At 48.7% G+C, this 26,016-nt stretch overlaps 3 protein-coding genes across 5 annotated transcripts in view; 2 read left to right on the top strand and 1 right to left on the bottom strand.

Annotated features, from left to right (window-relative positions):
• The window catches only part of SEMA4B (semaphorin 4B), a 36,350-nt gene extending 31,103 nt beyond the window's left edge, over positions 1-5,247 (top strand). For both annotated transcript variants that reach the window (XM_057720004.1, XM_057720003.1), the window contains 5 exons: positions 595-805; positions 907-1,022; positions 1,246-1,412; positions 2,653-2,738; positions 3,015-5,247. In XM_057720004.1, the coding sequence (XP_057575987.1) occupies positions 595-805; positions 907-1,022; positions 1,246-1,412; positions 2,653-2,738; positions 3,015-3,757 (1,323 nt within the window). In that variant the 3' untranslated portion in view covers positions 3,758-5,247. The remainder of the gene's footprint in view (positions 1-594; positions 806-906; positions 1,023-1,245; positions 1,413-2,652; positions 2,739-3,014) is intronic.
• Positions 5,248-5,331: 84 nt separating this feature from the next.
• CIB1 (calcium and integrin binding 1) lies at positions 5,332-25,725 on the bottom strand. 2 transcript variants are annotated; one of them, XM_057720006.1, is made up of 7 exons: positions 25,024-25,725; positions 8,214-8,248; positions 7,048-7,156; positions 6,270-6,420; positions 6,016-6,134; positions 5,840-5,928; positions 5,332-5,590 (listed from the first exon to the last, which is right to left on the bottom strand). In XM_057720006.1, exons 1-7 carry the CDS (start codon positions 25,162-25,164, stop codon positions 5,569-5,571), a joined length of 666 nt encoding a protein of 221 aa, XP_057575989.1. In that variant the 5' UTR covers positions 25,165-25,725; the 3' UTR covers positions 5,332-5,568. The 2 variants fall into 2 exon arrangements, with proteins under 2 accessions (XP_057575989.1, XP_057575990.1); XM_057720007.1 differs by lacking the exon at positions 25,024-25,725 and adding an exon at positions 8,396-8,649.
• On the top strand, positions 16,157-20,565 carry GDPGP1 (GDP-D-glucose phosphorylase 1). Its single transcript, XM_057720005.1, is given in 5 exon segments — positions 16,157-17,287; positions 17,290-17,471; positions 17,473-17,999; positions 18,001-18,092; positions 18,095-20,565. Coding segments are annotated over 5 exon segments (1,137 nt in total). The 5' UTR covers positions 16,157-17,241; the 3' UTR covers positions 18,385-20,565.
• Positions 25,726-26,016: the final 291 nt, after the last annotated feature.

Raw genomic sequence — 26,016 nt, 5'->3', positions numbered from 1 at the left:
GGGCCCTGGGAGGCTGCATGGAGCACATCTCAGCATCGTCCCATGGGGGTGTTTGTCACCAACTCCTGTGCCTCAGCAGTTGAGGGTCACTCCAGGGTATTAATTCCTGGGGCTGCTACAGAGAATCCCCTGGAGCAGAGAGAATCAGGAGGCCCCTGGCAATATAGGAAAGTCACTGCAGGCACCCTCCTGCCCCTACACTAGGAAGCCTTGGCCAGCCAGGGCTTCCTGAGAGCACTGGTGAAAGGATGCTACAGGAGCAGGAAGTGTGGTCATGCCTCTTGAGGCCTGGGTGAGGGGCAGGGGAAGGGTAGACAGGAAGGGAGGGGTGGTTGAAGGGCAGAGAGGGGGACCCAGGCAGCTGGGGCCCTTGGGCACCCTCCACCTTGGACTTTGCCCTTAGGCCTGTAGGTCAGTGTGTTGGCTTCTAAGAGCTGGAATGCTCTGCCGTGGCTTCTAAGGGTGGGGCAGATACCCCTGCTGTCCACTGGGGAGGCAGTGCCAGCGGTCCCAGTGGGATTTGTAGGACCCCCCCCCCCATCCTGTTTGCCACTCTAAGTGCCACTCACCTCAAGCTACTGCTTCCTCCTTCAGTGCATCACCAACAGCGCCCGGGAAAGGAAGATCAGCTCGTCCCTGCAGCTCCCCGACCGTGTGCTGAACTTCCTCAAGGACCACTTCCTGATGGACGGGCAGGTCCGCAGCCGCCTGCTGCTGCTGCAGCCCCAGGCCCGCTACCAGCGTGTGGCCGTCCACCGTGTCCCTGGCCTGCACCGCACCTACGACGTCCTCTTCCTGGGCACCAGTGAGTGCCCCCAGCAGGGCAGGCTCAGAGGCAGGGGGGCATGGCTGTTGGAACACGGGCAGCAGGCTCCGCACAGGGCCTGAGTGCTGTCCGTGTTGCAGATGACGGCTGGCTGCACAAGGCGGTGAGCCTGGGCGCCGGGGTGCACATCGTCGAGGAGCTCCAGGTCTTTTCACCAGGACAGCCCGTGCGGGACCTGCTTCTGGATGCCGACAGGGTGAGCAGAGGAGGAGTCCGGGCAGCGTGCTTGGGGTGCCCGAGCCCTGCCCCAGCCAGGTGGGAAGATCCAGGCTCCTGGCATAAGCTCTCCGAATGTGGGGGTTCGGGAGCATGAGGGGAGGCCCCCTGGGGGTGGCTTTGGTGGGCCCTTGAGCTGGGTGCAGCTCTGGGTGGTGGCCCTGGCTGCCCTTGCCTGCCCCTCATGCCCTGTGTCTGTGCAGGGACTGCTGTATGCTGCCTCCCACTCGGGCGTGGTCCAGGTGCCCATGGCCAACTGCAGCCTGTACCAGAGCTGCGGGGACTGCCTCCTGGCCAGGGACCCCTACTGCGCTTGGAGCGGCTCCAGCTGCAAGCACATCAGCCTCTACCGGCCTGAGGTGGCCTCCAGGTGAGAGCTTCCAAAGGCCCTGCCCACTTGTCCATCCCTGTGCACTGGGCCTCCGAGTGCCTTCTCTAGGTCCTCTGTGGAATCACTACACAGCCTCGTTTGTGTCCACTGTCTGGGGATAATTGTTAATCAGCTCCCCTTCTGATTCTTTTAAGTGTTGTAGTTCAGACAATAAATTATATTTGCCTTACCCACCTGTAAAGCAGGGACAAGATTTGGTAAAGTATGAAATATCACAGCTATGAAAAGCTTTGCAGGAGAATGTGGATTGGCATGTGAATGTAGTTAAGTAACAAAAAATAAGGGCTACATAACAGTCCGTTAACAAACCCATTAAGGGAATTCCCTGGTGGTCCAGTGGTTAGGACTCCGTGCTTCCACTGCAGGGGGCACGGGTTTGATCCCTGATCGGGGGGACTAAGATCCCGCATGCTGCACGGCGTGGCCAAAAGCAAACCAAGCAACCCATTAAAAGTTGTTTTGAAAAATCACATTTAGGTTTAAAATGTTCATATAGAAAACTTAGAAAATAGAGATAAGCACAAAGAAAATAAAAACTACCCTAATCCTACCACCTAGAGAGACTTACGGTGAGATTTTAATATATATGCCCCCAGCTTTTTCTACATATGGGTAAAATAAAAATACACATTTTAAATAAAAATGAGATGTCTTATTTGTAGTGTCCATACTTCACTCAAGGGGATACATGATTCCAGTTTAACATTTCAAAACACCATGTATGCATACACGTGTACACCTGAAGGGACACTCCAAAAAATGCTGCCTGTCATATTGCTGGATGGATGGTTGTGATTTTTGTAATGTTTTTAGGCTTTGTGCTTGGTTGAATGTTTCTGGTTTTCTAAAAACAAATCAGTGCATGTGCAGTGCTTTAAAAGAGACAGATTTATACATACAGATCCAGCCATCCTTCCAGACTCTTTCTAAGGGCTCACACTGCTTTTTTAATTCAAGGAAGTATTACAGTAACTTTTATTTGAACTAAATACTGCGTTAAGACAGAGGAGATGCCGGCTCAAACCCTATGGGGTGGGGAATCTGCCCAGGGGAGCCACCTGCCTCTCATCCCTGCTTTGGGCTGGTGGTCCCTGAGCCCTTCCCCATGCCTGCCTCTGCAGGGCTGTGTGAAGGTGTGCGCTGCAAGGAGGGTGGGCAGATGCGGGCTTGTGAGTGGGAGGGGAGTCCTGGCCCATCCCAGACTCTCTTTGGTCCTCAGGCCATGGATCCAGGACATTGAGGAGGCCAATGCCAAGGGCCTCTGCAACACTACCTTGTCCCAGGCCCAGACTTCTGTACCAAGAGGTAAGGTACCCTGTCAGAGGGTGGAGGAGAAGTGGGGGTCAAATCTGCCTAGAATGCTCCTGCAGCCACTGATGGGTGTAAATGCCTGTCCTCACTTCCTGACCCCTCCCTCTGGCCCTGCAAACAGGGCCCTGGCAAGTGAGACCCACAGTCCCTGAAGTCCCCAGAGTTGCTGTTACAGCACAAGAAGCACAGCCCAGAGGGAAATGGGTAGCCTGGGGCTACAGTGGACGCCAGCCCCTGATGTACCCGGGACTGTGACTCTCCTGCCTGCAGGCGAGAAGCCGTGTGAGCCAGTTCACTTCCAGCCCCACACTGTGAACACCTTGGCCTGCCCCCTCCTCTCCAACCTGGCAGCCCGGCTCTGGCTGCACAACGGGGCCCCCATCAACGCCTCGGCCTCCTGCCGCGTGCTGTCTACCGGGGACCTGCTGCTGGTGGGCAGCCAGCAGGAGCTGGGGGTGTTCCAGTGCTGGTCCTTGGAGGAGGGCTTCCAGCAGCTGGAGGCCAGCTACTGCCCGAAGGTGGTGGAGGACGTGGCGGCAGACCGAGCAGACCGGAGCGGCAGCGTGCCTGTCGTCATCAACACGTCGCGGGTGAGCGCGCCGGCCGGGAACAAGGCCAGCTGGGGTGTGGACAAGTCCTACTGGACCGAGTTCCTGGTGATGTGCGCACTGTTCGTGTTCGCCATGGTGCTCTTCATTTTATTTTTCCTCTACCGGCACCGCGGCGGCATGAAAGTCTTCCTGAAGCAGGGGGAGTGTGCCAGCGTGCACCCCAAGACCCGTCCAGTGGTGCTGCCACCTGAGACCCGGCCGCTCAATGGCGTGGGCCCCCCTAGCACCCCACTCGACCACCGAGGCTACCAGGCCCTGTCGGACAGCTCCCCAGGGCCCCGGGTCTTCACAGAGTCGGAGAAGAGGCCACTCAGCATCCAGGACAGCTTTGTGGAGGTGTCTCCGGTGTGTCCCCGGCCCCGGGTCCGCCTGGGCTCTGAGATCCGGGACTCCGTGGTGTGAGAGCAGACTTATAGAGGTGGCCTCCCTCTTGGGGCCGGGAGTGCTCAGAGAGGGTCGGCTGGACTCTGCTTCTCATGGAACACAGCCGCGGTGCCCAGCCCTCGGGAGCCATGGAGCCAGCTGGCCTGCTTCCAAGTGGCAAGGCCCCCTCCACCCCAGATGGCTACGGCCACACAGGGCCTGGCTCAAGATAGGGGCCTGCCCGCGTGGGCAGGACAGTGCTCCTTGTGTAAACTGAGCCCTTTGTTTCAAAACAGTTGAAAATGTGAAACGAGAGAGAAGAGTAAGAGACAACACAGAACGCCGTGCACTTGGCCGGCCCAGCTCCCAGCCTTCCAGCCTCTGGACTGGGAGGACTCATCCAAAGTGGTTGTTTGAGACAGAGCTGGAAATCCCTCACCAACTATCCTCTTCCACTTTCCGCCTTATCCTACGGCCACAGGCTGCCCCTTCTCACTGCAGACCCAGGGGCCAGCTCGGGCTCCGGTGGGTCCAGGCTCACCACATGGCCCAGTTGTTGCAGCCACCATCCTGTCACCTCAGGGACCAGAGGGCCACACTGGCACTGCAGCCCTCACGAGGCCCTGGGCTCAGACCCACGTCCTGGACCTTTCCAGCCTGTATCAGGCTGTGGCCACTTGAGAGAGACAGAGGGCAGCGTGAGCCCAGGAAAGGGTATATGCCAATGTACACCTTCCCTCAGAATTCCAGGAAGAGACTGTTGCCTGCCTTCCTCCCTCCCAGCCTGCAAACCTGTGTCTCTTTTCCCCACACCTGCCTTGGCCTCATCTTGAAACCCAGTCCCCAGTTCACCCTACACCTTGCAGCCTCCACCCTAAGGGATAGTGATACTGCCCAGCACAGGGATCCTGCGTTTATGTGGATTTTATATTTTTTTTTAATAAGATGCACTTTACTTTTTTTTTTTTTTTGTAATAAAATCTAAAGAATTGAAATTGAATCGTGGCCCTTCCTCTTAAAGGACTGTTGCTTTTTGAGGTTGATCTGCTTCTTTGAGTTCTGGGAGGTTTTAGACCTCCTCTTTCAGGTGCTAGTGGGCCAAAGCCAGCCCAGCCTGGCTGACCACACCTCGCAGCGAAGCCAGGTTCTTAAACGTGGGGAGTTTAACGCACTGATGGGGTGGGGGAGGGGATTTGTTTGCTTTACTTCAGTTCCTTTACTATGCATCCCCAGCTCAGTTCAGGGATGGGGCACAGGGGACAAAGTCTTGGGTTTTCTTGTTTTAACTTGAAAATAATTTTTATTTTTAAAATGATCATAAAGTTAAAACTGACTTTTTTCTTTTACTACACAGTTCTGTAAGTTTTAACACATGTAGAAATTCATGTAACCACCACCACAATCAGGATACAGCAGAGTTCCACCCCTCATGCTACCATACGCACACCCTCACAAGGGAGGGTGGGAAGGGCAGGGTACAGCCTGACTTCCTGCTGTCTCCTTTAGGTCCTACTTATTCCCAGTGTGACCGAAGGCTCCTAGACTAGAAGTCCACTCCTTCCTCATACCAGTGTTTCTAGTGTCAACTAGCGTTTCTAGTGCCACACAAAGGCTCAAAACTTCTAAACCTTTATTACTGATTAGTAGAAACACAAACAGTGATGACAATGACAGTGAGAAGGGGGGAGGCCCCGGCGTGGAGGGCCCTCCCCTGCCCCGAGCAAGACTGCGCAGTGCCAGCTCCAGGCTGGGCCAGCTAGGCCGGCCCTGGCAACACAGGTAACCTTGGCCACGGCTCAGCAGTGGAAAGGTTCTTCGACACGGTGCTGGGACACATGCTGTGGTTCCTGTCACAGGACAATCTTAAAGGAGCTGAACAAGGGAAGAGTTTTGAACAAAAGCTGCATTTTCTGCTGGAAGAGGAGGATAGGGACTAAACCCAAACTTACCTACCTCTCCCCCAAGACCCTTTGGAATGGGCTGTGTTCCACAACTGTGAGTCCCCCCTAGAAGAAGAGCTACCCTAAAACAGAGGAAGCAGGAGGCTTTCTCTCACCCTGGGTACTGCCTCCCATAATAACGTCCCAGAGCCGATGCAGCAGATGAGTGCCACAGTCATACCTGGCAAAGTCCGGTGAGCGGGAAATGACGTGCTGGAACTCGGAGAGATTGATGGTCCCATCCCTATCAATGTCGGACTCTTCCAGGATCTGGGAAAGGGAAAGCTTCAGGTCAAAGCCCAACCCTTCCCTCCTGCTCCCCAGCCCAGCCCAGCCCAGCCCAGCCCAGCTGCTCACATTGTCAATGAGCTGTTTCATCTCTGAAGTGCTGAGCCGTGTGTCCTCACCCTCTCCCGTGAGGCAGTTCACAAGCTGGCTCAGGTCTTCTCTGTTCAAGGTTCCATCATCATCAAAGTCTAGAAAGCAGACACAGGAAGCCAAAAAGGATGTGGTTGGGATGAGCTCCAAGCTCATGACCCCCAGCTCTCTACAGTACCCCCAGAAAAACCATGTCAAAGGAGCTGGTGTTCCACCTGGCCCCTGGTCCTTACCAAAGATGCGGAAGGCATAGTGGGACTTGATGTCTGGGGTGGCTGTGTCACTGAACACACTGAGGAGGTCCAAGAAGTCCTCAAAGCTCAGGCTGTCTCTGGTTGGGGAAGTGGAGAAGACCCTGCAGATTCGCTCCTTGAAGGGGTTGGCCTAGGCAAGAAAACCTTCTATGAATGCCACAGGATGCAGCCCGAGTCACACACTCAAACCCCACTGGGAAACAGGAGGGAGCAGCTCAGGCTCTCGGGGGGAGAACGATCAGTGCTTTAGGGCCAGCACTGAGGTCAGGATGACCAACGACCCAGCTGGGGAAGGGACAGGGATGGCTTCCTGGGAGTCAGAGCTTAACCCAAAGGCAGGCCTGGGAGCAGAGAAGGAAGAGGAAGGCATCCTAAGCAAAGAGAACAAGATGGGCTGGTTATTTTAAAACAGAAACATTTAATTGAGCATTTATTGTGTTACAGGCACTAGGTCAGGCCCTTTGCATAGAAATTTTCACAACAGCCCTGTGGAGAGGTCATCAGCCTCTGGAATAGGGTTTCTCAAACTTTAATAAGGTAACTCAACTCCTCTGAAAGGACAAAACGTCTTTAAACCTCCAAGAATATATCCGAGAATCCCAGTTTGCAAAACACCCTTCTATATAATTCCCCTGGATGATTTTGGTAAAGCCCTCGCCCCCAGGAAATTAGGGCTAAACAGAGAAAAGACTAGAATAGGGACCAGTGACCACATGATCTCAAAAGGAGTAGCAGAGGGAGGTTGCAGAGCTAGCACCTTGAGCTCTGGAAGGCTGAAGATCTGCTCCAAGGACACTCGTGCCCGCAGTGACTCCTCCACACTCCGGTGCTCCTGAGGAAGCAGCTCACAAAACCGCCTGTGGGCTCTGGCAGAAGGAGGGAAACCGGCTGGCACCCCTTTCTGAGTGTATTACACCCCCACTCCTTGCCTCGCTACCCATTATAAACCAGGTGAGGAGCTAAGCCCCATACACTGAACGCCTGAATCTCAGGCATGATAAGCCAAGAGAAGATATATCACAAGACAGTACAGGCTGGGAGTCCGTTCTTGCAATGGGTATTTACTGTGGGCCCACTGTGTCCCAGGCACCGTGCTGGGCCCGCGGTTCTAGACTCCACGAGGGATGGAGAGGTCGGAAGGGGCCAGAAAGTTGGCCCTGAAGAACAAGTGAAAAAGAGCTAAATTGAAATCTCATTCTCATTTCAGGAATCTCCTGCTGCTCCTGAAAGCAACTACTCTGAACTCTCTCCTCCCTAGGCCCTACCTCATTCCCATTGGGATTACTTTTGCCACCAGAAGCCCAGGACTCTTCTCACGCAAGTGCCCTGGCCACATATGGCCGGTCCACGGCTAGCAACGGGGTTCCAGCCCCAGTTCAAATCCTCTTACTCAGAGTGGAGTCTTAGGCAAGTTATCAAACTGTTTCATCGTCCCCATACCTCCCTCGTGAGGGTTAATTCCAGTGATGTAGACACTCTCTTAGCCTGGCGCATGGGAAATGCTCAGTAAGCGTTAACGGTTACTGTGTTACTCAGGTAAAGGAGGAGCCCGGCTCCCCAGGACGTCTCTGGCTTTGCCAGTAGGCCAAGCAGCCTGGAACTACAGCAGGACTGGGGCAGGAAGTTCGGCTATGCAGAAGCCAGAGGAGCGGGGTCAAAGAGCGCCCAACTCTGGCTGGAGGCTGCGAGGTGGGGCCGCCGGCGCGAGCGGGGACGGCGCGCCGCGAAGAGGGCACAGCCTAGGGCCCGGGGCCCTGGATCCAGTTCCGGCTACGCTGCTTCCTCCCCCCCCACCCCAGGCCCCTGCCCCTCCCTCTGGCGGGGCCTCAGTTTGCCCATTTGTAAAGACAGAGCCTCCCTCACTCCCTGCCCCCGAAGCCGTCCCCAGAGGATCCCGGATGTGAGATTCGCGACAGCACTTACAGGAGGATCTCCTGTTTGGTCAGGAACGTCAAGTCCTGGAAGGCAAAACAAGAGGGGGGTGGTCAGCGGGCCGCTCCGGGCCAGAGGCCGCCCCCCCCCCCCCCGCCGCCTCTCGGGGACACCCCTCCCCTCCGTAGCGCAGGGCCGCGCGCAGACTCCCTGGGGACCGGCGCCTCGCGCACCTGGTACTCGGCGAGCAGCTCCTTGGACAGGCGACTGCCCGAGCCCCCCATCGCCGCGCCGCGCGCACAGCGCCACCGACTCGTCTCGGGACTCCGGCAACTTTCTCACTTCCGCACTCGGGCCGCCTCACCGCCCGGTCCCCGCGGCAACCGCTCCTGCGGCCACCGCCCCCGGGCCCGCCCCTCCTTGAAGCTCCCCGGCGCTCCCAGCCGGGTTCAGCCTGCAGGCTCCCGGCTCGGGGCGGTCCCTGGCGAGCTGGAGGCGGGGCCCGGGGCGTGGCCGGACGCTCCGGGGCGGAGCCCAGGACATACGGCCCCGCCTCCGGGGTGGGAGGGGCGGGCCGCGCCGCGTGCTTGCGTGCGGGCTGCGCATGCGTTAAGAGTGCCGCGACCTCGCTATAGCCCCGGTAGGAGTTTGGGGGGAGTCGCGTGGTGCGTTCGCCTCACCTGCAGTAGGTGGCGGTGGCGGCGGCGGCGGCCTTGGGCGGAGTCCGGTAAGGGGCATTAGGGAAGTGTTTGGAGCCAAGGTAACCGAGAAACCTCGCGACTGAGTGGCCCGAGGCGGTCGGCTGCCCCTCTGCCCAGCGAGGGCTTTTCCACCCCGACGTTACCACCGGGCACCTGCAGTACGTGTTACAACCGTCATGCCACCTCTCCAGAAATAACCATAACCTTGCTGCTTACTGAGGGCCCACTGAATGCCAAGCGCTGTGCATACAACAGCTTTGCAAAGTAAGTTCCCGTTTTACAGAGTTGGAAACATAGAAGCTCATTGGGGGTCACTGACTTGTCTAGACTCGTGCATTTAGAAAGCGGTCGCTCCAGTCTAAGACTCTTTTCAAGGATCCCCACTGCTGTACTCCTCTCTACCCTGCGTCCTACCTGCTGTCCTCTGACCCCACCCTGCGTCCAGTCTGCATGCTGGGGGAGGTAGGGATCGAAGCTGACTTGTTTGCTCTTGTCCCCTCTCAACCCCTAAGAGGCTCTCAATATTTACTGGAAACATGCATGAATGAATGAAGCTACGCTGTTCCAAGCGGTGAGGATTACAAGCTACGGAGTGGAGGAGGTAGAGGGGAGATTCTTTTTTTAACTGTTGTTTATTTTCAGCTTTAATGAGGTATACTTGACAGATAAAATGTATGGATTAATTCTTGATTCTTCCAAGTCATTCCACTTGCTGATTTTTGTAAAGTCTAAATACAAGCATGTCAATCTCAGTTTAAAACCATTTAGGGGTGAAATACCCAAATCCCAGCCCTCTGTAATGTTTTTTTTTTTTAAGAACTTTTATTGAGATACAGTTGACATACAATAAACTGCTGATAATTAAAGTGTACAATTTGATATTTTTTTTCTTATTAGTAATGTATATATGGCAATCCCAATCTCCCAATTCATTCCTCCCCAACCCTCCCCACTTTCCCCACTTGGTGGCCATATGTTTGTTCTCTACATCTATCTATTTCTGCCTTGCAAACCGGTTGATTTTTACCATTTTTCTGTATACCACATATATGTGTTAATATACGATATTTGTTTTTCTCTTTCTGACTCACTTCACTCTGTATGACAGTCTCTAGGTCTATCCATGTCTCCACAAATGTCCCAGTTTCGTTCCTTTTTACAGCTGAGTAATATTCCATTGTATATATGTACAACATCTTTTTTATTCATTCATCTGTTGATGGACATTTTAGGTTGCTTCCATGACCTGGCTGTTGTAAATAGTGCTGCAGTGAACACTGGAGTGCATGTGTCTTTTGGAATTATGGTTTTCTCTGGGTATATGCCCAGCAGTGGGGTTACTGGGTCACATGGTAGTTCTATTTTTAGTTTTTCAAGGAACAGCCATACTGTTCTCCAAGTGGCTGTATCAATTTACATTCCCACCAACAGTGCAAGAGGATTGCCTTTTCTCCACACCCTCTCCAGCATTTACTGTTTGTAGATTTTCTAATGATACCCATTCTAACCCATGTAAAGTGATACTTCACTCTAGTTTTGATTTGCATTTCTCTAATAATTAGTGATGTTGAGCAGCTTTTCATATGTCTCTTGGCCATCTGTATGTCTTCTTTGGAGAAATGCCTATTTAGGTCTTCTGCCCATTTTTTGATTGGGTTGTTTTTTTGATATTGAGCTGGATGAACTGTTTATATATTTTGGAGATTAATCCTTTGTTGATTCGTTTGCAAATATTTTCTCCCATTCTGAGGGTTGTCTTTTCGCCTTGCTTATAGTTTCCTTTGCTGTGCAGAAGCTTTGAAGTTTCATTAGATCCCACTTATTTATTTTTGTTTTTATTTCCATTACTCTAGGAGGTGGATCAAAAGAGATCTTGCTGTGATTTATGTCGAAGAGTGTTCTTCCTATGTTTTCCTCTAGGAGTTTTATAGTGTCTGGCCTTACATTTAGGTCTTTAATCCATTTTGAGTTTATTTTTGTGTATGGTGTTAGGGAGTGTTTTAATCTCATTCTTTTACATGTAGCTGTCCAGTTTTCCCAGCACCACTTATTGAAGAGCCAGACCTCTGTAATCTGACTTCAGCTGCTCTCTCTCTCTCTCTGCAGTCTCCTCAGGCTTTCTGGGTTTCAGCCACTATGGGCTCTCAGTTCCTCTTCCATCTTATCCTCAAGGAATCCTTTTCTGATTGCCTAGACTAGATTAGGGATCCATCTTACACTCACAGAGGACCCAGTGCTTCTCCTTGACAGCATGTATCATATTTGCTATTTATATTTACTTGGATGATGGTTGGGTTAATGTCTGTTTCTCCTGCTAAGCTGCAAGCTCCATGAGGAGCAATGGGAATCATGATCTTCAGACCTGATGTGTGGCAGTTGTTGAGTAAATGCATGCTGAGTGACTAATTTTCCCAGCACAATAATGAGGTGATCATCTGAGAGTAACTTGGTAAGACTCACTATATCAACCTGAGATTCCCACCATTGTGGAAATATTCCATTCCAGAAAGTGGAGGCTGCAGAGCAATGGGAACATCAAACCCAGTTAAAGTGACTAGAGTGTAGTCTCGCTGTTTTTTAAAAAAATATTTATTTGGCTGTGACAGGTCTTCATTGTGACATGTGGGGTCTTTAGCTGCAGCATGTGAGGTATTTTAGTTGCAGAATGCAGGCTCTTAGATGCGGCATGCATGTGGGATCTAGTTCCCTGACCAGAGATTGAACCTGGGCCCCCTGCTTTGGGAGTGCAAAGTCTTAACCACTGGACCACCAGGGAAGTCCCCTGGATTGTAGTCTCTTGACAGTAAGCTCCTATCCAAGAAAGGGTTGGTCTTCAGTTAATAAAAGGCAACGAGCTAGAAGCTGTCATGGTGTCTCCTGTGCTAGGCTGAGGAGAGGGAGCACTGGCCAGCCAGTGCAAATCCCTGGACTTCAGGGTGAGACTGTGTCTCTTCATGGTGAAGATGTGGGAGTTGGCTCTGCACCATGGTGAACAGCTGTGATCTAGATCGCCCAGCTGCCTCACTTGACTTTAAACCCTTCTTCATTGAACAACCTTTTGATGATAATTTTGCTTCCTGGTAGATTTTTGTACAGAGGAGGGTCTATACCAACCAAGAACATTTTGCGGTATATGGCATGTTTCTCATTATAAATTTATTTTTGACTTTTAAGAACTTTTATTGAGATATAATTGACATACAATAAACTGCATGTTTAAAGTGTACAACTTGATATATATATATCTTTATTAGTAATGTCCCAATCCCCAATCCCAATCTCCCAATTCATCCAACCCCAGCCCCCTCTGCTTTCCCCACTTGATGTCCATATGTTTGTTCTCTACATCTGTGTCTCTCTTTCTGCCTGGCAAACCAGTTGATCTGTACCATTTTTCTATATTCCGCATATATGCATTACTATACGATAATGTTTTTCTCTTTCTGACTTACTTCACTCTCTATGACAGTCTCTAGGTCCATCCATGTCTCTACAAATGTCCCAATTTCGTTCCTTTTTACGGCTGAGCAATATTCCATTGTATATAAGTACCACATCTTCTTTATCCATTCATCTGTTGATGGACATTTAGGTTGCTACCATGACCTGGCTATCGTAAATAGTGCTGCAGTGAACATTGGGGGTGCATGTGTCTTTTGGAATTATGGTTTTCTCTGGGTATATGCCCAGTAGTGGGATCATTATAAAGTAGGCATTCTAAGTTATCCAGCAGCCCCTGGTGAGTCTGGTTTGCATATTGTCCTTCCTGTGCCCGATCAACCCTTGATACAGTAATAAAACTGAGTGGCTGATTTAAAAAAAGCTCCTAGTGCTGCTTGTTGTAAAATTATTTTGTTTCTTGGTTGGATCTTTCAAAGGGTCATTCATTGATCATATTTTTGTCAAAGTACCAACGCCTGGATGTGTGAATTCCAAGTTTTTCTTTCCCCCAAGACATTTCTTTCCCTGCTTGTAATATTATTTCCCTCTTCCTCTTTCCTTTGAGACAGTAGATAGGATGGCTACACAAGGGTTGTCTGAGGCGGTCATGTTTGATCTGAGACCTAAATGAGACAGGCATATGAAAATTTGGGAGAAGGGTAGTTTAGGCTGAAAGAACAGAAAGCACCAAGGCCCTAAGCAGGAAGAAGTTTAGGAAGAGTGAGGAGGAGCAGAGCAGGCAAGGGGAAGAGTAGTCTGAGATGAGGTGAGAGGGGAGGCACAGCTAAGCCTTGAGAGCCCAGAGGCCATGGTGAGGAAATGGACTTCATTCTAGGGGCTCAAGATCACATCCCTAGTGAATGCAAGAGCCAGAATCCAAACACCTTGTCAGCCTCCAAAACCCAATCTCTCACCTTCCTCCCAGGATGATACCCACGGCACAGGCTTGTTGTGAGGGTCACCTGAGTGGACTTGGAAAGCCCCCAGCCCATGCTGGCACAGTAGAGACGTGAGACCAGTGCTCCCTTTCTCCTGGTTTTCCTATGAAGGGTCAGTCCTGTCACGTGGTCACACTAGGATTTGTCACTCTCAAGTATTCCTCTTTACTCCTAGATACTGTTTTTGCCTCCTAGTTCACTTGGATATAAATACAACCATACCCACTTTCTGTTGATTCTATTGACTGATATGTCTTTACTCATATTTTTAGCCTTTTGGTATCATCTTCGCCCCTGGCTTTCAGTGCTATTCCCAATTTGTAGCTAGCCCAGACCTTACCCTTGACCTGCAGGTTTGACTGTGCAGCTGCCTATACCACTTCTCTTGGATGCCCAGGCTGCATCTCAAACTCAATAATCAAAACTGAACTCTTGATCTCTCCCTTCTTCTAGTCAGCCTGTTCCCCCACCCCACCTCCCCAGCCTCTCCATCTCTGCAAATGCCACTGCAGTGCCTAGGTAAGCCGAGTCACTCCCAGCTCTTCCCTTTCCGTCAGTCCCCATAGTCAGCATGTCAGCAGGCCCTGTTGGTTCAGCCTTTGAAACATGACCCACATCCCCAACTCCTTTCTATCTCTGTCGCCACCTGTGTTGTCCAGTCACCGTCTCCACTCACCTGGCCACCAGTGGCCTCCAAAGTGGTCTCTGCTTCCCTTTTGCTCCCCTACAATCCATCTTCCACACAACAGTTAGAAAAAAGTTTATATCAGGTGATCCTTATGCTTAGAACCTGCCAGTGATTTCTTACTCCATTCAGAATAAAATCCAGGTTTCTGACCATGATGCATAAGGCCCTGCAGCTAATCTGGCCCCTGCCTTCCTCTCCAGCCTCATCGGAGGCCTTCTCCCCTACTCGGCCACGCCCCCGTAACACAGCTTCCTTTCTGTTCCTTGAACTGGCCAACTTCCTGCCCTGTGAGACTCACGGCCTTGGACTTAAATTTCCTTTGCCTAGAGTACACGTTCCTCAGCTCTTCACTGTGGGCCTCTTCTCATCCATCCTGTCTCAGCTCAGCTGTCACTTCAGAGGGCCTTCTTGTAGAAGTGGAATGCCCTGATCCCACTGCTCAGTCACCCTCCCTTGTATCACTTATTTCTGACAAAATGCTGTCACCGCAGGTAGTTAACATTTTCCTTTTGCTTATCATCTGACTCCACCCCAGCATGTAAGTTCCATAAGGATATAGACTTTGTTCTCCTTTATTTGCTACCATGTCCTCATTGCCTCATACACAGCAGTTACTTCATAAATACTTGGGTTTTGTGGCTCGGCTGAACAAGGAGCAGGGTGCACAGAAGAGGTGCCCCCAGAATGTCAACAGTGGGGATGAGATGGGCATTGATACTGAATAAACGAGAGAGTAAGTGAATACTTACGTTTAGCTCAGCAAATTGTTGGATTTCTTAAGTCTACTTTGAGACTGACTCAAATTTTTTTAAATTGTAGTAAAATATACATCATATGAAATTTACCATCTTGACATTTTAAAAATTGTGGTTAAGGGACTTCCCTTAATGCAGGGGGCCAGGGTTTGATCCCTGGTCAGGGAACTAGATCCCACATGCATGCCACAGCAAAGAGTTCACATGCCGCAACTAAGACCTGGCACAACCAAATAAATTGATTAAAAATATTTTAAAATTAATTAAAAATAAAAATTGTGGTTAAAAAACATGTAGCATAAAATTTAACACCTTAACCATTTTTGAGTGTGTAGTTCAGTGGTGTTAAGTATATTCACATTGCTTGGTAGCCAATCTCCAAAACATTTTTTCTTCTTGCAAAACTGAAACTCTGCACCCGTTAAATAACAAACAGTTCCTCATTTTCCCCTCCCCTGAACCCTTGGGAACCATCATTCTACTTTCTGTCTCTATGAATTTGAGCACTTTAGGTACCTTATGTAAGTGGAATCACACAATATTTGTCCTTTGGTGACTGGCTTATTTCACTTAGCATAGTGTCCTCAAGGTTCACCCTGTTGTAGCATGTGTCAGCATTTCCTTCTTTTTAAGGCTGAATAACATTCCATTGTCTGTATATACCACAGCTTGTTTATCCATTTATCTATCAATGGATACTTAAGTTGCTTCTTCCTTTTGGCTATTGTGAATAAAGCTGCTATGAATATGGGTGTACAAATAGATCTTCGAGACCCTGCTTTCAATTCTTTTGGATATATACCCAGAAGTGGGATTGCTGGATCATATAGTAATTCTATTTTTAATTTTTTGAGGAGCTGCTGTATTATTTTCTATAGTGGCTGTATCACTTTACATTCCCACCAGTAGTGCACAAGGGTTCCAGTTTTTCCATATCCTTGCCAACACTTATTATTTTCTGTTTTTGATAGTAGCCATTCTAAAGGATGTAAAGTGATATCTTATTGTGATTTTGATTTGCATTTCCCTAGTTAGTGATGTTAAGCATTTTTCATGTGCTTGTTGGCCATTTGTGTAGCTTTGGAGAAATGTCTTAGACTCACTTTTAATAGAATAATGTAAGATTTTATATTTTATTGTCAAAATTCTGCTTAGCTCAAGTTTAAAAAAAATTTTTAGTGGTAAAAAAGTATAAGATTTACAACCTTACCCATTTCTAAGTGTACAGTTCAGTAGTGTTAAGTACACTCACATTGTTGTGCCACCAATCTCTATAACTTTTTCATCTTACAAAACTGAAACTCTATACCCATTAAACTCAGCTTGACTTTTAATATGTTGTTTTGTATGTTTTTTGTTTTCTTTCTGTTTTATTAAAGTGGAGTTTCTGGACCAGCAGAGCTGAGGGTACCCCAGTTTGTACTGAGGCAACTCTACTGAGGTAATCTTCCTTCTGAAGTCCCATCTGGGCCAAAAGCAAGTTGTCTCCCTGACATCTCTGGGTCCATGGGGCTCCAGGGGCCCAGTGGGAGATGAAGACAGGCATCTATTTCTGCCTTAAAGGATTGGCCCAGGGCACTTATGATTGGCCATGCTCACCCAAATGGTTCTATGCATTTGGAATCACTACCCAACAGTGGAAAAGCTATTCCCACAAAAGGAGTGGTCAGCTTTGAAACCCTGGCCATTCTCATGTACTGGAACACTGGTGCAGTTTTCTGGAGGGCAGTTTGACAGACTATGTATCAAAAGCCTGAGCCATGAACCTACTCTTGACCCAGTGGTGTACTAAGATTTTATTTTAAAGGAAAATAAAAACATCTGCAAAGATAGATACACAGGATGTTCATCACAAACACTGTAATATAATAATATGAAATTGCCAACAACCTAAACGTACAACAGTTAAAGGTTGGTTAAAAAAATCAAGATCTGGGACATCCCTGGTGGCCCACTGGTTAAGACTCCACGCTTCCAATGCCGCAACTAAAGATCCCACGTGTTGCAACTAAGACCCGGTGTAGCCAAATAAATAAATAAATAATTTAAAAAAAAGAGTTAAAAACCACCTACGTATGAAAATGAGGTTAAATGTAAATTGTGATTTTCCCCTGGGCATTGGAATAAGGGTTGTATCTTTTTCTCCCCCTCTATTAAAAGTTTATATATGTAATTTAAAAAATATATATGTGTATATATAATTTTTACAAAGAGAATTTGATTTATATTTTTAATTCAGCAAAAATGTATGCTAATCTGCAGCTGGTGGAATTATGTGTTTTCAAAATACGTATTTTCAAAATATTTTATCAAAGGTATATATTACTTTTGTAATCAGAGCATAAAGTTTATTTGAAACGAAAAATAGGGGAGTTCCCTGGTTTCCTAGTGGTTAGAATTCTAGGCTTTCACTGCCATGGCCCAGGTTCAATCCCTGGTCGAGAAACTGAGATCCCAAAAGCTGCGTGGCACAGCCAATAAATAAATAAAATAAAATCTCTGGAAATGGGATAGCATCATGTATTTTTCACCTTATGATTGTTTTAGGTCAGCACCATGGCTTTTCCATGTGATTCAGATGAAACTTCGTATTTACTGCCTCCAGTGAGGACTGGGAAGGGTACAGCATTCCTGACTTTGTCTACGGGACGAAGGAACTTGTGCCAGAAGGGATTCAGTGGCCAAGGAGTGCACCCAGACTTCTGGACACACTGCCACTGTCTTGCTTTGACTCTGCCCTCTGCTCGGCCTGGAGGCAGCAGATGGAGCTGGGGCTATTCCGCTACTGCTTTGGGGGAGCAGATCAAAACCCTCCCTGGAGCCGTGGGTTTTGTGGCTCAGCTGAATGTGGAGCGAGGTGTGCATAAAAGGCGCCCCCAAAACATCAGGAGCGTGAGGCAAACGTTTGACCTTGAACAGTTTAACTTCAACCAGATCCGGCCAGGAGAAGTCCTCTTCCGCTCGCACCAGAAGCCTTATCTCCTTGGTGCTCTCCAGCAAGAGGACATCCTCGTGGTGATCAATGTCAGCCCCTTGGAGTGGAGCCATGTGCTGCTGGTGCCTGAGCCGGCCCAATGGCTCCCCCAGCACCTGCTGCCAGGGGCACTGCGGACTGGCGTCAAGGCTGTGCTGCTGAGTTCACATCCAGGCTTCCACGGTGGCTTCAACAGCCTTGGTGGCCTGGCCTCAGTGAACCACCTCCACCTGTGTAGCTATTACCTGGCCCACAGACTGCCCGTGGAGGGGGCCCCAAGCGAACCTCTGGACCCTGGGGGCCGTCTGCATCTGCTCCAGGCCCTCCCAGTTCCCGGCTTCCTTTTACACCAGCAGGTCAGGACCCGACTTGGAAGCCTTGATAAAGCAGGGTATGTCAGGCCACTGACTGACTGATCACGAGATTGCACATAACTTGTGACCCACGGGGCCCCACCTGGAAAGACATCATCTTCCTCCGCCCTCACGGGGGTCCGAGTAATTATGTGGCCCCAGAAATCCAGCTTTGGGATAAAGGAAGGCAAGGCATTCAATGTTGCCCTCTGTGAGCTGGCTGGGCATCTCCCTATCAAAACGTCCCAGGTCTTCAGCAGCCTGACAGAGGTGGCGGCTCTGGCCATCATCCGAGACTGTCTGCTGCCCCCAGCCCATGCAGAAGAGGTGCAGGCAGCACTGGTGGCCTTGCTAGCCCAGGAGGAGCAGTAATCCTTCCAGAAAGTATTTATTTTGTAGCTGATCTAAGTCTCCTTCCGGGGAGGTGTCCATCAGGGTCATGTGGGCACTTTCATGAATGCCTTCTCACATGTCTCAGCCTAAGGGGAGGGGTAGAGAACTGGTAAGTGGTCTCTTTAAAGAGGAGGAACCTTAGAATAAATCTAATGAATGAGCGCTCATGGATGTATCTGCTGCTTTTCACCTTTCTTCTTAGACAAGCCCCAGGGATGTCAAACCTGTTGTTAAGAAGGGAGTGTGTGCAAGAGTTACACACTCCTGACTTTTATATGCTGACTTTTCTCTTCCTTTCTTATCAAGTCTTAGCAGAGGGATAGCTTACCGCTTCCTCTGTTCTTGCCTCTCTGCTTGTTCTCCCGTTGGTCACCACTGAGTTGTATTTCTTCATCCTGCTCCTACATTTGTCCCCTCCATCCATATACCCTATTCATAGCACATTCTTCACCTACCTGGCCACCTTGAACTTCCTTCCAGCCCCAAAGCTGAGCTGAGTGTTCTTCACATACATCATTTCATGTGAAAACAAGGTGTCCTCTCGACTTGAAAGTGCAGATCCTCTTAATACCCCCATTTAACAGATGAAGAGAGGAGGCTGACAGAGGTTTAGTAACTTGTCCAAGGTCAGATAACTCAAAAGTAGTGGAGTCAGGACTGCAACACATGCAATCCAACCCCACAAGCTGAGCTGGGGCTAGGCATGTGTGACCACCATGTTAATAGTCTCGTTGAGATGAGGCAGAATACACATCACAACCCATTTCATAAGAAAAACAGTTTAACATTTAACTTCCTTTAAACAACTTTTGGCCACCCTCGTGTTTTTGGCACATTGCAGTAACTTTAGTTTAACGCCTCTTTCTGCATGCCTCTGCAAATACGGGCTCCACTAACATCACTTTATTTCACTTGTTCACTCTCTGAACCATTACAGCAAAGTGCACTTTGTGTGTCCAATGTGATGAGTACAAATACCAGTATTTTCCCAGTTTTTCCTTAGGACTAATGTTCAGAGGAAGGCCTTCTCTGGCCCCAAATAAGTTTTTCCACAAAAAGTAAAAATCAAATAAGTTTTCTTTATGGTGGTACTTCTTAGCTGTGTATACTTTGTGAATCGTCAAGAAGGGGATTTATGGGAGCTTTTTCTAAGCTGGAATATGGAACACTTAGGAGACCTGTTATACCCAGAGCCCTAGGTAAGGGATGATCCAGTTCAGGGCCTCTCCACCTCGTTGCTTGCTCTTTGTTTGTTTTCTTTGCTTTTTGATGAGGTGTCTCTTGTAATAAGGGGTTTTGGACTTGATCTAATAAGAAACCTTGAAGAGTTTTAAACTGGGGAGTAATGAATTTGCATTTTAGGGAGAATACTTAAGCTGCAATGGATGGATGGGTGGATGGACAGACGGACGGACGGATGGATGAAGGAGAGAAGTATAGAATAAGGGAATCCGATTAAGAGGCTGCTGTGCTGAATGGTGGCGATTCAGGCACGAAATGATGATAGTTCAGGTACTAGAACCATGCCTGGAACATTAAATATTTGTTAAAAAAGTGAGAAAAATGTGCATCCTGGAAGTCAAGGGACTCCAAAGCATTTCAAAGAGGGAATGATAGCGTATCATATACGGAAAGAAAATCAAGAAATCTATGAATTGGAAAATGTCCATGTCTTTTTAAAGGAGGGAAATTTTTAAGTGTCCTTTAGATTTAGGCACAAAGGATAACCTTAAAGTGACAAACTGGGCCCAGTTTGGTGGAGGTTGCGATCAGAAGTCAAAGGGGTGAATGTCAGGAAAAGATGGTGACAGTAAAGGAGCAGTCTGATGAGCACCTCAAGGGCATCTGTGCTAATCACGGCTCTACCTCCCAAGGGCTAGCACTGCTCAAGACATGGTTACTCAAAACACTTACGGAAGACAAGCAGATACCCAAACACTGAGTTGGCCAAGTTCCGGGGGCTTAGCCGGCAGGTACTGGAAAGGATGGCGGTGGGGCTTGTGTGAACTGGTGTAAAAGCAGAAGGACTACAGGTCCTATCATGCACCAGGTCAGCTGCCACAAGAATCTGCCCTTGAGTGCCATGAGTTTGGTTGCACTTCCACAGCCAGCCCCAGGGGCAAACCTTTTAGGCACCAGCTCTCTGGCTTCCCAACTGCAGGAGGTTAGACAGGTGGAGGGGGGGGGGGGGGGGGGGGTGTGAGGGGAGAGAAGAGGAATGAGTTAGAAGCCAGTGGAAGCTAAATCCCGCCAGCTGTGAGTTTTGATTCATTAATGCTCTTCATGGGAAAATGGATAAAGTGTGGCATATTCATACATTAAAAATAAGCGGGGCTTTCCAGGTGGCACAGTGGTTAGGAATCCACCTGCCAATGCAGGGGACACGGGTTCAAGCCTGTGGGTAAGATCCCACATGCCTTGGAGCAGCTAAGCCCTTGCACCACAACTACTGAGCCTGCAAGCCACAACTGTTGAGTCCACATGCCACAACTACAACTACTGAAGCCCATGCATCTAGAGCCCGTGCTCCGCAATAAGAAAAGCCACTGCAAGAAGAGAAGCCACCACAATGAGAAGCCCGCACACCACGAGGAAGAGTAGCCCCCAGTCACCACAACTAGAGAAAATCCATGCATAAGCAATGAAGACTCAACACAGCTAATAAACAAACAAATAAAACCAAATAAATGAAAGAAGCCAGACAGTTTTGAGAGTGACATCTATATTATATCAGCTTATTGAACAGGAAAAACTATAGTGAAAAATTTCACAAAAGTGATTGACTTTGGGGATGAAAATTGGGAATTTTCAGGGGTGATGGTAAAGATCTATATTTACTTCGTTAAGAAAAATAAAAATAAAAAGCTTACGAGAGACATTATAATGGACAGATCCGGCTGACAATACTTGAACTCACTAATCAATCATGACATCACATCATCATCTCCTGGTGAGATGCACAGGAAGTACATGCTGAACCTGAGCAAGCCTCAAGCTCTACCTACCAGTTCATAGGAAATACAGAGGGTAACAGACATGATAAGGATAAAAATCCTTATCCAAATGCAGAAAATTATATGGGTCAAAGAACCTGTCCAACGGCAATGAGAAGGAAGTGGAAGGGGAAAGAAACTACTTTAGAATCAAAGACTTCTGGGACATAACAACACAATGCAATATTGCAATGTGTGGACTTTGGATCCTAGTTCAAAGAAATCAACCAGAGGGCTTCCTAGGTGGCGCAGTGGTTAAGAATCTGCCTGACAATGCAGAGGTCACGGGTTCGATCCCAGCTCCAGGAAGATCCCACATGCCACGGAGCAACTAAGCCTGTGTGCCAAAAAAAAATAAAATAAAAAAAAAATAAAAAAATAAAAAAATAGAAATCAACCAGAATATTATCAGGATATTAGCTGATAATAAGGAATTCCTAAAACTCTCAAGGTATAGTAATGGCTTATATGTCTATGTTAAAAAGAGGTCCCTATCTCTTTGAGACACATGCTATTGTACCTACAGATGAAATAATACAGTTTCTGGGATTTGCTTTAAAAGAAGCCAAGGGGAGATGTGGGGCAAGTATGCGGGATAATGAAGAAAGATTTGCCATTTGTTAAATGTTGAAGCTGGGTGATGGGTGCACAGGGGTTCATTGCATTACTGTATTCTACTTCAAATGTTTGAAAATGTCATCTAATATTGTTTACTGAGCTTCCTCTCACCCCATCCCCTTAGTTAGATCAAATCTAACAGAAAGATAGAAGCTGCCCTTCCCAGATGAGTGACATATACACCCTCCAGGTCGCAGAGACTTAAGTCCCTTCTGTTGTACAGTTTGCCAACCTCTTGAGTTTGGCCCCAAGGTTACTGTGAGGTGCCCATTCCAACCAAAGTTGCTTTCACTCCAGCTTAGGCAGTCTTGTCATCTGTTGCCTCCTCCACCAGATGCTGCCCCTGTGCCCCCAAATGCAGCTCCACCTCATCCAGTGTGAAGTCAAAGTCCTTCCTCGTGTCATGAAACAGGACTGCCTGGGGATAGGGAACCATGGAGTCCTATGACTCCCCTCCTCCAATGGAACACAGGCTGAGTGAATCCCCTTCACCTGTCCAGCCTCCCAGCGTGGGCTGGGGCAGTGGGGGTGCTGGGGAGGAGGGGACAACAGTTTCCTAAAACACCTCAGTGCCGGCGGGTTAGGATCCGAAACATGCTGACAGCATAAAGCAGGAACACGTCAACCTACAGGAAGTTTAGGCCTTCTTGGCTGAGATCTCGATGTGTAGGCTGGCAAACGTAAAAGGCAGGGCTTTCTGCCATTGTGGATTGGCTGATTGGTGTAAGGTTTCGCAGCCATTTCTCCATTCACTCAACCAATATTGAAATCTATGTTGGGGGAATTCCCCGGCAGTCCAGTGGTTAGGACTCTGAACTTCCACTGCAGGGGGCACGGGTTTGATCCCTGGTCTGGGAATTAAGATCCCGCATGCCACACAGCGTGGCCAAAAGGGAAAAAAGAAATGTATATTTGGAGTGGAACTACAGCATTGAACACAGGCAGATCTGCCTTCATGGAGTCGGCCTCCTCATGGGGCAAGGTGGGTGATGACAGCTAAGGCATTAGTGATACATTTCACATACTGGGGTGTGGTGATGGAACATGAAGGGAGCTGTTCAGATTAGGGTGATTAGGGAAGGTCCAAGAAAGTAACATTTGACCTGAGGCCTGAATGGCAAGGACACAGCCAAGTGAAAATCTGGGGACAGAGAACTAGTAAGTACGAAAGCCTTAGATTTACAAGAATGGAAAACAGAAGATTTAAGCTAGCGAGCATTAGGATGGTAGGGGATGAGGTAAATGGAAAACATATCAAAGCTAGTAATAAAAGCTAATAAGAGTGAGGGACTTCCCTGGTGATCCAGTGGTTAAGATTCCTCGCTTTCACAGCAAAGGGCAGGGGCTCCATTCCTGGTTGTGGAAGTTCCACATGCCGTGCAGTGTGGCCAAAAAAAAAAAAAAAAAAGAGTGCGCCCTCAAAACCCTAGGCACCCACTTGACCCCAGTAAAAGCAGAACCCCAGACCCTTGCACCTCTCTCTACCCACAACCTTGTGTGGCCTCAGGTGTGCTGTATAATTTCCAGGTCATGTAAGTAATAAACTTTCTCTCACACACACCCACCCACCCACCACAGTTTCCTGACAGTAATTGCTGAAGGGCATCTTGCAATCTTAAGAACCACAAGGGCTGGCGTGAATACGATACAAGGTTGAGAGTGGTTGAAAAGGCTGGTGTGTAAGACAGGAGAGGAAGCTGACAGGAGAGACTTGCTACAGGTTCATAAAATCTTGATTAGCTCTATAAACCCCCTTTATTCTAAGTTTCACATTCCAGAGTTATTCTGATGGGAATGGAAAATGGAACATGACCTCCAGAGGACTATTTAGCAATATTTTTCAAAATGCAAATCCACTTGCCCTTGGGTTCAGCAAGCCTACTTGTGGGAATGTGTATACAAATACTTCTGCCAGATATGTAGAATGATGTACACAAAGTTATGCACTAGAGCAGTATTTGTTACAGCAAGGGAGCAGAGACAATTCAAGTGCCCATCATAAAAGACTGGTCAAATAAACTACAGTTTACTAAGAATCTACAAAAAAGAATGAGGAGCTCTCGCTCAGGAAGTGCAAAGATTTTCAGGGTATGTTAAGTAAACAAAGCAAAGCATAGAACATTATAGTATTCTACTGTTCGTGATTAAGTGAAAATAAAATTCTATATTCATACTTGCTTGCTTGTATTTGTATAAGGAACCCAGAAAATGACACCAAAAACTATTAAAAATTGTTTCCATAGGAGACTGGGGGGATTAACATTTCTCAATGCATATGCCCTGTTACACAGTTCTAATTGTGAGCCATTTGTATTATTTATTTATTGGCTGCATTGGGTCTTCATTGCTGCTTGTAGGCTTCCTCTAGTTGAGATGAGGGGGGCTACTCTTCATTGCCGTGCGCTGGCTTCTCTTATTGTGGAGCACAGGCTCTAGACGCAGAGGCTTCAATAGTTGTGGCACAGTCTCAGTAGTTGTGGCTCATGGGCTCTAGAGCACAAGCTAAGTAGTTTTGGCACAGGGGCTTAGTTGGTCTGCAGCATGTGGGATCATCCCAGACCAGGGATTGAACCTGGGTCCCCTGCATTGGCAGGCAAATTCTTAACCACTACGCCACCAGGGAGGTCCCTGTATTATCTATTTAAAACAAAAAACTTAAAATTTAAAAAAAGATTTTCTAAGATGTGGATCCTCTATTCAGAGCAAGGTAGCCATGGAAGCTCCATCCCTGGACCTTAGATGAAGAACGTCATTATCTACTTACTGTATAGAGTTAATTATGTGACCCCTGTAACTTACTATTTAAAAATTTCAGCAAAAAATGAACCATGTCATAAAGTTTAAAACTATTAAATCTAGATGGTGGGATTATCGAAGTCTGTCCTATTATTTGACTTTTCTGTTAGGAATCTTAAAAGATGAAAAGCAAAAAATACAAAAACAACGTTCTAGGCTCCAGTATCCTTCCCTTCTCATTACAGCAGAACCCAACTACCACGAGTCTTACCGGATATGCTCCATGGCTTCCCACGTCAGGGTCCTGTGCGGAGCACCTGGCGCCTCCATTTGCCTCCGAATTTTGTGGAACCGGATGGCTTTTTTCTGTCGTTTCAGGGAGCTGGGGGAGAGAAGCAATGGCACAAGCCATGCGTGGAAGCCAGATGGGTGGTTTAAGAGCCTTGGGCTAAGTCACAGAGCGCCCAGCCTGCTTCTCTTCACAAGGACAACCTGGCCATGTCTGCCAGCCTAGACCTGCTCTGAACCCGCCCCAGAAATCTAAGGACAACAACAGCCCAGAAGCTGTTGCCAAATTCTTTAAACAGGTGATGAAATACGTCCTTGGTGAAGGGAAACACGGTCCCACAGGGGTTAACACCTGCCCCTGAGCCCCTGACAACGGGTGAGAAATAAGAGCCATTGCAGGGCGCCCGGCGCCAAGGGCGTGCGGTCTGGGGCGCCCAGGCCTGAGGCCCTGCTTCAGGCTCTGGGCCCGGGAAGCAGTTGGTACCTCTCCACCTCCTGCAGCTCCCGCTCCTCCGGCTCCCAGTCGGAATCAGGGTCCGGCTCGCGACCAACAGAACCCGGGATCGCCACCCCCTGGTAGCAAACCCACAGCGAGCGGCCGCTGCATGGAAACGCCCGCCCAGCAAAAAGTTCAGAGCCACCGCCATGTCGACCAAAAAATAAAAACCTTCCACAACCCCCAGGCCTGCAGCACCGGAAGCCAGGAGGTGGAACCGGAAGTCACTGGGATGGGCGGGAAGCTGGGGTGCTGGGTGTCTTCCCCGCTTCCGTCAGAGGGCGTGACTTCTGGGCTTTAGCCACTGCGCGGCTCACCCTTCCAGGTTCTAATTCCAGAGAGGGCTTCCCTGAAGCTCGGAGGCTGGAATGAGGTAGAGGACGCTCTTGCAAAAGGGCATAAACATTAATACAAAGATGAGTTGAATTGCCAAGAGCCGCCCCTCTGCCCCAAGGGCTGCCCAGGCTGACCTGTCTCCGC

The sequence above is a fragment of the Hippopotamus amphibius genome, chromosome 2 (assembly GCF_030028045.1).
Source record: "Hippopotamus amphibius kiboko isolate mHipAmp2 chromosome 2, mHipAmp2.hap2, whole genome shotgun sequence".
NCBI lineage: Eukaryota > Metazoa > Chordata > Mammalia > Artiodactyla > Hippopotamidae > Hippopotamus > Hippopotamus amphibius.
The sequence above is the reverse complement of the archived record's forward strand: the minus strand, read 5'-3'. Positions and strand labels throughout refer to the sequence as shown.